Here is a 16,629-nt window from a genome sequence, read left to right as displayed (position 1 = left end):
AAACTGTATAGGACATCCAAAAAGAAGTCATACATTTAAGAAATAATCTTGCAGTGGGTATATGGTTTTTGTAGTTCAACTGCTAAGTTGTGTTTGACCCTTTGTGACCCCAAGGACTGCAGCACACCAGGCTCCTCTGTCTTCCACTGTTTCCTGGAATTTGTTCAAATTCATGTCCATTGAGTGGGTGATGCTATCTAACAATCTCATCCTCTGCCTTACTTTTCTCCTTTTGCTTTCAATCTTTATCAGCATCAGGGGTCTTTTCCAATGAATTGGTTCTTCGCATCAGGTGGCCAAAGCATTGGAGCTTCAGCTTTAGCATCAGTCCTTCCAATGAATATTCAGTGTTGATTTTGTATAACTAACACTAATATCTTAATTATGTAAAAAAAAAGCTAATATGAATTAATGAGAAAATTATGAACAACTCAGTAGGTCTATCACAATTAGATATTTGAAAGAAAATAAATGCATCAAAAGCCTCTCAGTTCAGTTCAGTTCTGTTCAGTCGCTCAGTCGTGTCCGACTCTTTGCAACCTCATGAATCACAGCACGCCAGGCCTCCCTGTCCATCACCAACTCCCAGAGTTCACTCAAACCCATGTCCATCGAGTCGGTGATGCCATCCAGCCATCTCATTCTCTGTCGTCCCCTTCTCCTCCTGCCCCCTGTACCTCACAGCATCAGAGTCATAAGAGGTATGTCTGTTGATGAAATAATTTTTACATTGTTACTATAAATGAATTGATGCTTTTGAACTGTGTTGTTGGAGAAGACTCTTGAAAGTCCCTTGGACTGCAAGGAGATCCAACCAGTCCATTCTAAAGGAGATCAATCCTGGGTGTTCATTGGAAGGACTGATGCTAAAGCAGAAACTCCAATACTTTGGCCACATCATGCGACTAGTTGACTCACTGGAAAAGACTCTGATGCTGGGAGGGATTGGGGGCGGGAGGAGAAGGGGATGACAGAGAATGAGATGGCTGGATGGCATCACCGACTCGATGGGCATGAGTTTGAGTGAACTCCAGGAGTTGGTGATAGACAGGGAGACCTGGCGTGCTGTGATTCATGGGGTTGCAAAGAGTTGGACACGACTGAGCAACTGAACTGAACTATAAATGAAAAGGTGTTGATGACAATATGGATCCCCTCATGCTACCATGAGAAATAAAAAAGAATACTCAGATTTACTCATAACAGCATAAAATTAGCTACAAATGAAATTTCCATCAATATAATAAAAATATCTATTTGAACTCTCCAAACACAATGTAAATATACAGAATATTGCAAATTAATTGTTTACTGATACACTCCAAGATAACGATGAAATCTCCCAAGTGCAATAATGAGAAAAAAATCAAGATAAAAGATTAAAACATAACAATTAAATTTTAATGACTCATTAAGTTATAAATTGCAAAGGAATACATACAGAGGTGATAAGACAGTGATATTTCATCCTATTGTCAGTTTTATGGTGCAAATATGATCAAATAATGGCAAATTCATAGGAGTCAACCTAACAGAAGATCAAATGAAAGAAAAAGAATTAAAAAGTCAAGATTTTGTTTGTCGCTAGGAGGGGAGAGTGTGATGTAGGTGGGAGAAAAATTGCATTCTATAATTAAGGGATTGTTTTATTTATTTAACTTCAGGATAGGGTAGGTACATGCATGGCTATTATGTTACCATTGTTGCAGAACTACACATAGACTTTAAGCACCACTTTGCATATGCTACTTTAATGAGTAAAATTGAGGAAAGATCCTTCCATATTCCTAATTCTAAATGTAATGATAATTTATTTCCCCATGTCCTCATACGAAAGTTATGCATCTCAGGTCATCATAGTCTCACAAAGTGTTTATTAAAAATTCTCTCATCCTTCACATGCCTCATTCCCCTGAGGCTCGAAATTCACAGTTCTTGCTAAAGATCAGGGAACTCTCAGTATGAACTAAGATCTAACGTTATTAAAATCTGCAGCTGCCTTGTGGACTTCAGTGAAGGAAGCTCTGGAGTTAACAAGAGTGCCAAGCAGGGAGCTGTTTCCCAGATGTGGTGCTGAAAGTAAAACGACCCCTCTGGCTTCCCCAGTGGCTCAGTGGGTAAAGATATTTGCCTGCAGTGCAGGAGATTGAGGAAACACAGCCTTGATCCCTGTGTCGGGAAGATTCCTCTGGAGGAGGAATGGCAACCCACTCCAGTATTCTTGCATGAAAAATCCCAAGGACAGAGGAGACTGGTGCACTACAATCTGAAGGGTTACAAAGAGTCAGACACAACTAAGCACAATCTACAATGAACAGGGTTTTTCACCTTTTTAAAGTTCTTCACCACTCCCTGGACTCTCCCTTGACAGTTGCACTGTTTCTGCCCCCTCACCGACATGTGGTTCTGACTGATGGCCTCAAATTTTTGTCCTTCTGGGAAGGTGATCTCACTAATCTTCTCTACTTCCCTTTTCTGTTCTCTTGTCTTACTCTCAACATCTCCTTGTCAAAGGAAAGTAGCTCTTCACAGAATAACTTTCCTCACAGAGACACATGAAAAAGTTTTCCAAGAGAGCCCTAAGACTAAACCCAATACACTAAGACATCCATGACACAGTTAAATTTATTCAATGATGTTCCTCTGTGTTGACTCTACCAGAATGTGTAAGAAACACAGCAATAACTCAAACAGGGACTCTGTAACAATTTAGAGGGGTGGGATGGGGAGGGAGATGGGAGGAAGGTTTGAGAGGGAGGGGACATATGTATACCTATGACTGATTCTTATTGATGTTTGACAGAAAACAACAAAATTCTGTAAAGCAATTATTCTTCAATTAAAAAATAAATTAAAATAAAAAACTAAAAATAAAAAAGATGACTAGAAAGAGAAGTGAAAACAGATACATTCTTTTTTTTTTAATTGGAGGCAAATTACTTTACATTAATATATTGGTTGGTTTTGCCATACATTGACACAAATCTTCCCCAGGTGTACATGTGTTCTCCCTCTTGAACCCCCCTCCCACCTCCCTCTTCCCCATATCCTCCCTCCAGATCATCCCCGTGCACCAGCCCCAAGCATCCTGTATCACGCGTCGAACCTGGACTGGTGGTTCATTTCACATATGATAATATACAAGCTACAATGCCATTCTCTCAAATCAACCCACCTTCACCCTCTCCCACAGAGTCCCAAAGACTGTTCTATACACCTATGTCTCTTTTGCTGTCTCGTATACAGGGTTAAGGTTAGCATCTTTCTAAATTCCATATATATGCGTTAGTATGCTGTATTGATGTTTTTCTTTCAGGCTGACTTCACTCTGTATAATAGGCTCCAGTTTCATCCATCTCATTAGAACTGACTCAAATGCATTCTTTTTGATGGCTGAAAAATATTCCATTGTGTATATGTACCAAAGCTTTCTTATCCATTCATCTGCAGATGGACATCTAGGTTGCTTCCATGTCCTCGCTATTATAAACAGTGCTGCAATGAACATTGGAGTACATGTGTTTCTTTCAATTCTGGTTTCCTCGGTGTGTATGCCCAGGAGTGCTATTGCTGGATCATATGGAAGTTCTATTTCCAGTTTTTTGAGGAATCTCCACACTGTTCTCCATAGTGGCTGAACTAGTTTGCATTCCCACCAACAGTGTAAGAGGGTTCCCTTTTCTCCACACCCTCTCCAGCATTTATTGCATATAGACTTTCTGCACAGCAAAGGAAACTATAAGCAAGGTGAAAAGGCAGCCTTCAGAATGGAAGAAATGAATAGCAAATGAAACAACTGACAAAGAATTAATCTCCAAAATATACAAGCAGCTCCTGCAGCTCAATTCCAGAAAAATAAACGAACCAATCAAAAAATGGGCCAAAGAACTAAACAGACATTTCTCCAAAGAAGACATACAGATGGCTAACAAACACATGAAAAAATGCTCAACATCCCTCATAATCAGAGAAATGCAAATCAAAACCACAATGAGATACCATTTCAAACCAGTCAGAATGGCTGTTATCCAAAAGTCTACATGCAACAGATACATTCTTATTAAAGGAAGTCAATGAAAAAGTTTCAAAACAAATAAGATGCCAGAGGAAGATTAAAAACATTTTCCCTGCCTACAAAACAATTATTTATTTTATTATATTACTCAAACCAGTGGAGTAAAACCTGATAAATATAAGAACAAAAGAAAACAAATCAAAGACTTCTCTGGCAGCCCAGTGGTTAAGAATTATGCAGGTGATGGGGATTCAGTACTTGCTTGGGGGGCTAAGATCCCAAATGCATCGTGGCCAAAAAAACCAAAACATAAAACAGAAGCAATATTGAAATGAATTCAGTAATGACTTTAAAAGTGGTCCACAATAAAAAGCAAAAATTAAAAAAAAAAAACAATGGAAAAAATACAAGGACTCAAGGGTACAATAACACTACTTAAATTTTATTGAGGCATTGTCCTAAGTGTTTATTGTTTTTATAGAGATTAACTTTCCAGCAGTAATTAGACTACAAATGGCAAGCATAAGGCTCAAGAATAATCAATTCCAAAAATAAAAAAAAAAGAAGAATCAATTCCCAGTAACAGGAATTGGACTAAGTAGGTGGCATACGATCCATTTCTCAGTGATAACATTGAAGATAATACCTTATGGATGATGCCATGTAAATATCCTTTATAAATAAGAACTTCAGTTAACAACAGACTCATTGAAAGACAGTCAGTTTTATTTGTCTCTAGTAATCATGTCTAGATATACCTGCATCTATTTCAGCCATCTGAGTCCATGAGGGGAATCAGCCTAGCATGAAGCCTCTTCATGGAGGAATGAATGAATCTCTAATTTCCTGCTCCTGCATATTTCCTGCCTTTGAAATCCTTGTGATGAAAGATAATTATCTTTATTGTTTGAGCATATTAAGAGTCAGGATTTCTTTCATTAGAAAGAAAATTTTTCTCACTGATCAATTTCAAATATCCCATAATCATTTCAAACTGCTGAGATAATCTAATCATAAAATTTTATGGTTGATGAAGTCGAGTGTTATGGATGCTAATGTTGCCTAACATATGTCCAATTTACCAGTGACCAGTCTTAAAGATTCCTGAACTAAGGTATGAAAGATCAACCACAATGTCTTGTAAATAGGCTTTACTCTGGAGTACAATTTACATGGTGTCATCCAAGGAATCAGGCAGAATCTATTTCTGCATGACCATAGACTTGTTTAAATTCTTTCCTTGATCTGCCCACCCTTCCCCACTTGCTTCGTGCTGGGAATATTCAGCACAAAATTACTATACCATGAACCTCTGCCTCAACTTTAGCTTTTATTGGCTATAACCAAAACCTTATATTAGAGAATGGAAAGTTTATGTCAAACATCAGAGAACTAGAAAATGACACAATCATAGACTAGAAGGTACTCTACTGAAGAGTTTCCTCAAAGCTCCCTTCATATCTCTGTTCCTCAGGCTGTAGATGAAGGGGTTCATCGTGGGAGTGACCACGGTGTACATCAATGAAGCCACTGCAGTCTTCCTGGGAGAGTCAGGAATAGCAGAACAAATGTACACTCCAAAACCTGTCCCATAGAATAAGAACACAACTGAGAGGTGAGACCCACAGGTAGAGAAAGTTTTATACTTTCCACCCACTGATGACTTTCTCAAAATAGAGGAGACTATTTGAGTATAAGAGAAAATGATTCCAAAAACGGGAATGCCACCTAATAGGCTAATTGCAGAATAAAGAAGAGTATTATTAATGAGAATATCAGAGCAGGCAAGCTTGATGACCTGAACAACTTCACAGAAGAAGAGGGAGATTTCCAGCTCCTTGCAGAAGGATAGTGGCAGCACCATCAGAGTGTGGAGCAGGGCATTCCCAATGCTAATGAACAAGGAGAGTAGAGTCAGCATAACACAGAGGTGGGGGTTCATGATGACTCTGTACCTCAGTGGGTGACAAATAGCCACATAGCGGTCATAGGCCATGGCTCCAAGGAGAAAACTTTCCCAACAAACCAAAATCAGAACAAAGCAGATCTGAGTAAGGCAACCCGTGTAAGTGATGCTTTGACTCTGTGCTTGCATGTTCACCAGGATCTTTGGGATCATGGTTGTGCTTAAACCAATGTCTGTAAAGGACAGATGGGAGACAAAGAAGTACATGGGGGTGTGGAGGTGGGAATCAGAGATGACAGCCAGGATGATGAGCAGGTTTCCCAGGACAGTGACCAGGTACATGGACAGGAACAGGTTGAATAAGATGGTCTTTAGTTTTTCATTCTCTGTCAGTCTCATGAGAAGAAATTCAGAAACAGTTGTTTGGTTTCTGGGTTCCATGATGATGAATCTGATGAATAAGATGTGGTAACAGGACAATAAAATGTGTAGTCACAAGGGAAGCAGCAGTAGTGTCACAAGAAGCATAAACCATCTTGGGAATGGAAAGAGACTAAAGGAGTGGGGAGGGGAAGGAAAGCCTTCTGCATGCATATTTATGTGTTATGTAAAAAATAATCCTAAAGGAAACCAATCCTGAATATTCACTAGAAGGACTAATGTTGAAGCTCCAATGCTTTGGCCACGTGATGCAAAGAGCTGACTCACTGGAAAAGAACCTGATACTGGGAAAGACTGAAGGCTAAGGGAGAAGAAGGTAGCAGAAGATGGGATGGTTAGATAGCATCACCGACTCAGTAGACATGAATTTGAGCAAACTTCAGGAGATAGTGGGGGACAGAGGAAACTGTCATGATGCAGTCCATGGGGTTGCAGAGTCAGACATGACTAAGTGACTGAGTAACAATAAAAAAACCCAAGGCTGATGACAGTAGAGCATAAACAGTTCTAGAAAATGTTACCCCTTGGTTGGTTTTTAAAAATATTTATTGGTATTCATAAATCAGAGATGCTTAATTATTGGTGCAAAATATAAAAGAAGTGTGAAGATGACATAAGTTATGAAAAGTGACTTGGTTCTAACCATCTGGGGTATGTACTCTTTTTATATCTTTTTCAGGATAAACTTGTACCCAAACACCTGTCCTCATTTCCAAACATTCACTAAGGGTCATTAGGTTACCTGGCTGGCCTTGCAGTGGAACGATGTCTGACATCTGTGATATACCAAACCAAAGATCTGTCCTTAGGAAGAAAAGGGTCTGAGTGAGTCACCAGCTCCTGGGCAGGAAGGATCATCTATGGTAGGAGTCTGTGTGCTGCTTATATCCAAGGAAAGGACTGTGGACAGAAGTGGTAGCAGATAGACTGCAGTCTTGAACCCTAGAGATTCAATTTCCAAAGCTCCTTGTTAACTAAGCAATTTAATGTTGCTGTGATCCCATGAGAGTGCAAATACTTAAGAAGATTCTATATGGGAAAATTCAGGATGGGTGCTTTCCTGACTCTGTGAGGCCAAGTGTACACTGTCAAATTCCCTGCTCATGTTCATTTCTAAGTTTTTTATAGAATTGTAAGAGGTTACAAGGCAAGTTTATCAAGGCAAAACACTAGTATGCAAGCCTACTCTCAGTTCATTTAGTTAGATTTTACCCATTATCTAATAAGTGGGGTTGGTATCCTATATTAATATTAATTAAACTATCTTTTGTCTTTAAAGAATTCAATATTTTCATGTGCTTGTAAACCTGCCTGCCAATGCAGGAGACATAGGAGACATGGGTTCAATCCCTGGGTCATAAAGATCCCCTGGAGGAGGGCATGGCAACCCATTCCTGTATTCTTGCTTGGGGAATCCCATGGACAGAGGAGCCTGAAAACTACAGTCCATAGGGTTGAAAAGAATCAGACACGACTGAAGCAACTTAACATGCACACATCAATTTATTTCCTCTATTGCTCACTGCTACTGTATGAAATATGTTAACCTACAATTTTCTGGATATAGTAAAATCAGGAAACAAGATAGTGTTGTAACTTCATCCCTTACTACTTTAACCTCACTTCCTTCAAACACATAAAATAACAGAAAAACAAAAGAGATATAAAATTTTAAAAACTAAAGCAGAAGTGGAGATTTGTTATTGAGAAATGAGAGTGAACATAAGAGTTATGGACACTGCTTGAAACCATGACTGTGAGCTTAGAGCAACAGAAAGTTTCAAAAGAAGCCTCCCAGACAGAACTGAACCAAGCTATGTGATGGCTTGGTGGCTGGATTATTGACACCAAAAAGTAGAGAGACAGGAATACAAGCATATCACTAAATGAAAACATCACACCAAAAGGGAAGGAACTTAGAGAATATGAAGAGAACAGAGAACTGCAAAAACAACCAGAAAGCAAGTAACAAAATGGCAATAAGTACATACCTATCAAAGGGCTTCCCAGGTAGCTTAGGAACATCCCCTGGAGAAGGAATGGCAACCCACTCCAGTATTTTTGTCTGGGAAATCCCTTGAATGGAGGAGCCTGGCAGGCTACCATCCACGGGGTTATAAAAGACTCAGATATGACTTAGCACTAAACAACAGCAACATACCTATCAATAGCTTTAAATGTCAATGAACTAAATACACCAATCAAAAGACATAGAGTGGCTTATTGGATAAAATAACAAGATCCACCTATATGTTGCTTACAAGAGACTAACTTCAGAGCTAAAGAACACAGACTGAAAGTGAGGGAATGGAAAAGATATTCATAAAAATAGAATTGAAAAGAAAGCTAGGATAGCAATATTCATATCAGACAAAGTAGACTAAAGTAAGTCTATAATAAAAGACAAATAAGGAGATTATAAAGACAAAAAATCAATAAAGAAGAGCATATAATACTCATTAACATATATGCACCTAATACTTAAGAATCTAAATATATAAAGCAAACAATAACAGATAAAGGGAGAATTTCACAATAAATCAATAATAGTAGATGACTTTAACACTTCACATACGTCACTGGACAGATTATCCACATAGAAAAATCAATTAGGAAATAGTGGCCTTAAATGACACATTAGACTAGTGGCAATCAATATGTATCTATAAAATATTCTATCCAAAAACAACAGAATATACATTCTTTAAAATTTTTTTAAATTTTATATTGGGATATAGTTGTTTTACAATGTGTTAGGTTCAGGCGTATTACAAAATGATTTATTTATACATATACATATATATCCATTCTTTATCAGATCTTTTCTCATACAAGTTATTACAGAATATTTTAAAAATTTTATTTTTTTTTTTGCTATTTATTATTATTTTTTATTTATTCTAATTGGAGGCTAATTACTTACTTTACATTATTGTATTGGTTTTGCCATACATTGACATGAATCTGCCCCGGGTGTACATGTGTTCCCCATCTTGAACTACCCTCCCACCTCCCTCCCCATCCCATCCCTCTGGTTCATCCTAGTACACCAGCCCCGAGGATCCTGTATCATGCATCAGACCTGTCCTGGCAATTTGTTTCCCTGTGCTATATAGTGGGTCTTTATTATTTGTCTATTTTATCAGTTCAGTTCAGTTCAGTCACTCAGTCGTGTCTGACTCTTTGCGACCCCATGAATCACAGCATGCCAGGCCTCCCTGTCCATCACCAACTCCCAGAGTTCACTCAAACTCATGTCCATAGAGTTGGTGATGCCATCCAGCCATCTCATCCTCTGTCGTCCCCTTCTCCTCCTGCCCGCAATCCCTCCCAGCATCAGAGTCTTTTCCAGTGAGTCAACTCATCGCATGAGGTGGCCAAAGTATTGGAGTTTCAGCTTCAGCATCAGTCCTTCCAATGAACACCCAGGACTGATCTCCTTTAGAATGGACTGGTTGGATCTCCTCGCAGTCCAAGGGACTCTCAAGAGTCTTCTCCAGCACCACAGTTCAAAAGCATCAATTCTTCGGCGATCAGCTTTCTTCACAGTCCGACTCTCACATGCATACATGATCACGTAGTGATATAATACACATTCTTTTCAAGGGCACATGCAACATTCTCCAGGCTTTATCACCAGTCAGGTCACAAAAGATGTCTCAACAAATTTAAGAAGGTAGAAACTATACCAAGCATCTTTTCCAACCACGTATGAAACTAGATATCAATTATGGGAATAAAAATGGAAAATGATTACTAGGAAGCACTGTGCAAATTAAATTATACAATAGCATAACTAATGAAGAAATACAACCTTAAGTAAGCAGAATTGAGGCAAGTTCTTCTAAGCAATCAAGGAAGAGGTAACATTAAGAATAAAGGTAAGGACTTTCCTGCAGTCCATTGGATAAGAATCCCCCTTGCCAATGCAGAGGACATAGAATTCGATCCCTGGTCTGGAAAGATTGCACATGTCACAGAGAACTAAGCCTGTGAGCCACAACTACTGAGCCTAAGTGCTGCAACTACTGAAGCCTGTTACCTAGAGCTTGTGCTCCACAATGAGAGAAGTTACGGCCCATGCACTGCGACAAAGACTAGCGACAAAGACTAGCCCCTGCTCACTGCAACTAGAGAAAGACTGCACACAACAAAAAATAAAATAAAATAGAATAAAGGTATGATTTTAGTATAGAAAAAGATACTTCTTTTTTTATTTCTTCTATGATTTGTTGGTTATTCAGCAGCGTGTTGTTCAGCCTCCATATGTTGGAATTTTTAATAGTTTTTCTCCTGTAATTGAGATCTAATCTTACTGCATTGTGGTCAGAAAAGATGCTTGGAATGATTTCAATGTTTCTGAATTTACCAAGGCTAGATTCATGGCCCAGGATGTGATCTATCCTGGAGAAGATTCCGTGTGCACTTGAGAAGAAGGTGAAATTCATTGTTTTGGGGTGAAATGTCCTATAGATATCTATTAGGTTTAACTGGTCTATTGTATCATTTAACGTTTGTGTTTCCTTGTTTATTTTCTGTTTAGTTGATCTATCCATCCAAGTACTGCATTTCGGACTCTTTTGTTGACCATGATGGCTACTCCATTTCTTCTAAGGGATTCTTGCCCACAGTAGTAGATATAATGGTCATCTGAGTTAAATTCACCCATTCCAGTCCATTTTAGTTCACTGATTCCTAGAATGTCTACATTCACTCTTGCCATCTCCTGTTTGACCACTTCCAATTTGCCTTGATTCATGGACCTAACATTCCAACTTCCTATGCAATATTGCTCTTTACAGCATCGGACCTTGCTTCTATCACCAGTCACATCTACAACTGGGTATTGGTTTTGCTTTGGCTCCATCCCTTCATTCTTTCTGGAGTTATTTCTCCACTGATCTCCAGCAGCATACTGGGCACCTACCGACCTGGGGAATTCCTCATTCAGTATCCTATCATTTTGCCTTTTGATACTGTTCATGGGGTTCTCAAGGCAAGTATACTGAAGTGGTTTGCCATTCCCTTCTCCAGTGGACCACATTCTGTCAGACCTCTCCACCATGACCTGCCTGTCTTGGGTGGCCCCACACGGCATGGCTTAGTTTCATTGAGTTAGACAAGTCTGTAGTCCATGTGATCAGATCGACTAGTTTCCTGTGATTATGATTTCAGTGTGTCTGCCCTCTGATGCCCGCTCACAATACCTACCATCTTATTTGGGTTTCTCTTACCTTGGTCGTGGGATATCTCTTCACAGCTGCTCCGGCAAAGTGCAGCTGCTGCACCTTACCTTGGACAAGGGGTATCTCCTCAAGGCAGCCCCTCCTGACCTTGAATGTGAAATAGCTCCTCTCGGCCGCTGTCCCTGACCTCGGGCGTGGGGTAGCTCTTCTCGGCCATGATTCTGTGCGTGGTCGGTTGCGCCGGAGCCGGCATCTCGTGTCTGTGCCACAAATATCAATAACCTCAGATATGCAGATGACACCACCCTTATGGTAGAAAGTGAAGAGGAACTAAAAAGTCTCTTGATGAAAGTGAAAGAGGAGAGTGAAAAGGTTGGCTTAACGCTCAATATTCAGAAAACTAAGATCACGGCATTTGGTCCCATCACTTTATGGGAAATAGATGGAGAAACAGTGGAAACAGTGTCAGACTTTATTTTTGGGGGCTCCAAAATCACTGCGGATGCTGACTGCAGCCATGAAATTAAAAGACGCTTACTCCTTGGAAGGAAAGTTATGACCCACCTAGACAGCATATTATAAAGCAGAGACATTACTTTGCCAACCAAGGTCCGTCTAGTCAAGACTATGGTTTTTCCCATGGTCATGTATGGATGTGAGAATTGGACTGTGAAGAAAGCTGATCGCCGAAGAATTGATGTTTTTGAACTGTGGTGCTGGAGAAGACTCTTGAGAGTCCCTTGGACTGCAAGGAGATCCAACCAGTCCATTCTAAAGGAGATCAGTCCTGGGTGTTCATTGGAAGGACTGATGCTGAAGCTGAAACTCCAATACTTTGGCCACCTCATGCGATGAGTTGACTCACTGGAAAAGACTCTGATGCTGGGAGGGATTGGGGGCAGGAGGAGAAGGGGACAACAGAGAGTGAGATGGCTGGATGGCATCACCGACTCGATGGACACGAGTTTGAGTGAACTCTGGGAGTTGATGATGGACAAGGGGGCCTGGCGTGCTGTGATTCATGGGGTTGCAAAGAGTCAGACACGACTGAGCGACTGAACTGAACTGAACTGATGCATAGGTGTGAGTGGGGTATTAAAGTCTCCCACTATTATTGTGTTATTGTTAATTTCCCCTTTCATACTTGTTAGCATTTGTCTTACATATTGCAGTGCTCTGATGTTGGGTGCATATATATTTATAATTGTTATATCTTCTTCTTGGATTGATCCTTTGATCATTGTGTAGTGCCCTTCTTTGTCTCTTTTCACAGCCTTTGTTTTAAAGTCTATTTTATCTGATATGAGTATTGCTACTCCTGCGTTCTTTTGGTCTCTATTTGCATGGAATATCTATTTCCAGCCCTTCACTTTCAGTCTGTATGTGTCCCTTGCTTTGAGGTGGGTCTCTTGTAGACCACATATATAGGGGTCTTGTTTTTGTATCCATTCAGCCAGTCTTTGTCTTTTGGTTGGGGCATTCAACCCATTTACATTTAAGGTGATTATTGATAAGTATGATCCTGTTGCCATTTACTTAATAGTTTTGGGTTTGAGTTTATACACCCTTTCTGTGTTTTCTGTCTGGAGAAGGTCCTTTAGCATTTGTTGGAGAGCTGGTTTGGTGATGCTGAATTCTCTCAGCTTTTGCTTGTCTGTAAAGCTTTTGATTTCTCCTTCATATTTGAATGAGATCCTTGCTGGGTACAGTAATCTGGGCTGTAGGTTATTTCTTTCAACACTTTAAGTATGGCCCTGCCATTCCCTCCTGTCCTGAAGAGTTTCTATTGAAAGATCAGCTGTTATCCTTATGGGAATCCCCTTGTGTGTTATTTGTTGTTTTTCCCTTGCTGCTTTTAACATTTGTTCTTTGTGTTTGATCTTTGTTAATTTGATTAATATGTGTCTTGGGGTATTTTGCCTTGGGTTTATCGTGTTTGGGACTCTCTGGTTTTCTTGGACTTGGGTGATTATTTCTTTCCCCATTTTAGGGAAGTTTTCAACTATTATTTCCTCAAGTATTTTCTCATGGTCTTTCTTTTTGTCTTCTTCTTCTGGGACGCCTATGATTCGAATGTTGGGGCATTTAACGTTGTCCCAGAGGTCTCTGAGATTGGCCTCATTTCTTTTAATTCGTTTCTTTTTTCCTCTCTGTTTCATTTATTTCTGCCATTCTATCTTCTAACTCACTTATCCTATCTTCTGCCTCCGTTATTCTACTGTTGGTTCCCTCCAAAGTGTTTTTGATCTCATCTATTGCATTGTCCATTGGAAGGACTGATGCTAAAGCTGAAACTCCAATACTTTGGCCACCTCATGTGAAGAGCTGACTTACTGGAAAATATTCTGATGCTGGGACAGATTGGGGGCAGGAGGAGAAATGGCCGACAAAGAATGAAATGGCTGGATGGCATCACCGACTCGATGGACATAAGTTTGAGTGAACTCTGGGAGTTGGTGATGGACAGGGAGGCCTGGTGTGCTGTGATTCATGGGGTCGCAAAGAGTTGGACACGACTGAGCAACTAAACTGAACTGAACTGATTGCATTATTCATTGTATGTTGACTCTTTTTTATTTCTTCTAGATCCTTATTAAACCTTTCTTGCATCTTCTCGATCCTTGTCTCCAGGTTATTTATCTTTAACTCCAATTTGTTTTCAAGATTTTGGATCATTTTCACTATCACTATTCAGAATTCTTTATCAGGTAGGTTCCCTATCTCTTCCTCTTTTGTTTGTGTTGGTGGGCACTTACCCTGTTCCTTTACTTGCTGGGTATTTCTCTGCCTCTTCATCTTGCTTATATTGCTGTGCTTGGGGTGGCCTTTCTGTCTTCTGGCAATTTGTGGAGTTCTCTTTATTGTGGAGTTTCCTCACTGTGGGTGGGGTTGGATGGGTGGCTTGTCAAGGTCCCCTGGTTAGGGAAGCTTGTGTCGGTGTTCTGGTGGGTGGAACTGGATTTCTTCTCTCTGGAGTGCAATGAAGTGTCCAGTAATGAGTTATGAGATGTCAGTGGGTTTGGAGTGACTTTGGGCAGCCTGTATATTGAAGCTCAGGGCTATTTTTCTGTGTTGCTGGAGAATTTGCGTGGTATGTCTTGCTCTGGAACTTGTTGACCCTTGGGTGGTGCCTGGTTTCAGTGTAGGTATGGAAGCATTTGATGAGGTCCTGTCGATTAATGTTCCCTGGAGTCAGGAGTTCTCTGGTGTTCTCAGGATTTGGACGTAAGCCTTCTGCCTCGGGTTTTCAGTCTTATTCTTGCAGTAGTCTCAAGACTTCTCCATATGTCACTTCCAAGGTGGTTCCCTCTGTTTTAGCTTCTTCCGTTTGCTGGTCTCTTCAGTGTCTAATTTCAGCCCTGACTGTAGGGGGCGGTGGTGGACACTTTTTAAGGCTCACTTGTTCAGTCGTGCTGTGGGGAGGGAGGAATGCTGCAAATAACACTGGCGTCCGTGGGGAGTGCTTGCAGTGTCTCGGCCACACTGGGTTTGCCCCCGCTCATGGCGTGTGTGCTGTCCCCGTCTACACTGCACAGGCTCTAGGTTGCTCCGCCAGGAACTGTCTGAGGCAGGCCTTGAGTTGCTTGCACTCCCCAGGTCAAAGCTGCTCAGGTTCAGGGTATTCGGGTACTCCTCAAGAGTACCCGCAGACTTGGTTGGGCCTGCGTTTTGTGTCCTTTCCCGGTCCGAGCGGCTCAGATGACCAGGTGTTTGACGAGCAGGATCGCGGTGATTTATTGCCTCCCCGGTCTCTGCAGCTCGGTTTTCTGGGTGTACAACCAGTACACCTTCTCAGGCGGATGTCAACTGGCCAGAAACCCAGGAAGTCTTGGTTAACAATGAAGCCTGCCTGCAGTTTGATATTGGATGCCTCTCTGAGGCCGCAATTGCCCCCTTCTGGCTCTGGCAGCCCTCCCCTGCCTGTCTCGGTGGGGGATGGGCCATCCAGAGCCAGCTAGCTCTATACAGTCCTTTGTTCTGTGAGCAGGTCTGGCGGAGTCTTAGGTTAGGGCTTTTCACCTTTTTGCGGGGTAGCTATCCCACAGTCTGCTTTGCTATCTCCAGTTAGCTCTCTCAGATTGCCCTCGCAGCATTCAGGCCCAGTCCTCACTCTAAGCAAAGCAGCCTGCGCCTCCCTGCCCAGCCCCCTGCTTGCTAGTTGTGGATGTGGGTGTCTGAGCTGCTTCTCCGTTGGGAGTTACTGTTGGGCACATAATCTGTGTGTTTTGATTATTTATTTTTCCTCTCGGTTATGCTGCCCTCTGAGGTTCCAAGGCTCGCCACAGACTCGCCAGTGAGAGTGTTTCCTGGTGTTTGGAAACTTCTCTCTTTTTTAAGCCTCCCTTCCTGGGAGGGAGCTCCGTCCCTACCTCTTTTGTCTCTCTTTTTATCTTTTATATTATTTCCTACCTCCTTTTGAAGACAATGGGCTGCTTTTCTGGCTGCCTGATGTCCTCTACCAGCATTTAGAAGTTGTTTTGTGGAATTCACTCAGTGTTCAAATGTTCTTTTTATGAATTTGTGGGGGAAAAAGTGGTCTCCCAGTCCTATTCCTCTGCCATCTTCCTCCCTCTCTCTAAACCATAAAAAGAAATGAAATTGAGTCATTTGTGGAGACATGGATGGACCTATAGACTATCATACAGAGTGAAGTAAGTCAGAAAGAAAAAAAGTATTGTATATTAATGCATATATGTGGAATCTAGAAAAATGGTATAGATGATCTTATTTGCAAGACAGAAATAGAGACACAGATGTAGAGAGAAAACATGGACACAGTGGGGTGGGAAAGGGGATGGGATTGACATACACACACTGTTGACACTGTGTATGGAATAGATGCCTAATGAGAACCTGCTGTAGAGCTCAGGGAACTCTATTCATGCTCTGTGGTGTTCTAAGTGGAAAGGGAATCCAAAAAAGAAGGGATATATGTACATGTATGGCTGATTCACTTTGATGTACAGTAGAAACTAGCACAACATTGTAAAGCAACTGTACTCCAATAAAAGTTAAATTAAAAAAATTTTTAAAAGCTATTAGCCAAAAAAAATATAAAAAATAAAAAAAATATCTACATC

At 40.8% G+C, this 16,629-nt stretch overlaps 1 protein-coding gene across 1 annotated transcript; it reads right to left on the bottom strand.

The window, feature by feature from the left end:
- Nucleotides 1-5,423: 5,423 nt before the first annotated feature.
- On the bottom strand, nt 5,424-6,413 carry LOC129558667 (olfactory receptor 7G1-like). The gene has a single exon (XM_055430008.2). The coding sequence runs from the start codon at nt 6,360-6,362 to the stop codon at nt 5,424-5,426; it is 939 nt and encodes a 312-aa protein (XP_055285983.1). The 5' UTR covers nt 6,363-6,413.
- Between the last annotated feature and the right edge of the window lie 10,216 nt (nt 6,414-16,629).

The sequence above is a fragment of the Moschus berezovskii genome, chromosome 8 (genome assembly GCF_049115385.1).
Source record: "Moschus berezovskii isolate FMDL1 chromosome 8, NW_MosBer_1.0, whole genome shotgun sequence".
Taxonomy (NCBI): Eukaryota; Metazoa; Chordata; class Mammalia; order Artiodactyla; family Moschidae; genus Moschus; species Moschus berezovskii.
This window is presented reverse-complemented; position numbering and strand designations above follow the sequence as displayed.

Excerpts from the sequence above, each read along its gene's own strand:
- LOC129558667 (XM_055430008.2), bottom strand. The coding sequence starts at position 6,362 with ATGGAACCCAGAAACCAAACAACTGTTTCTGAATTTCTTCTCATGAGA.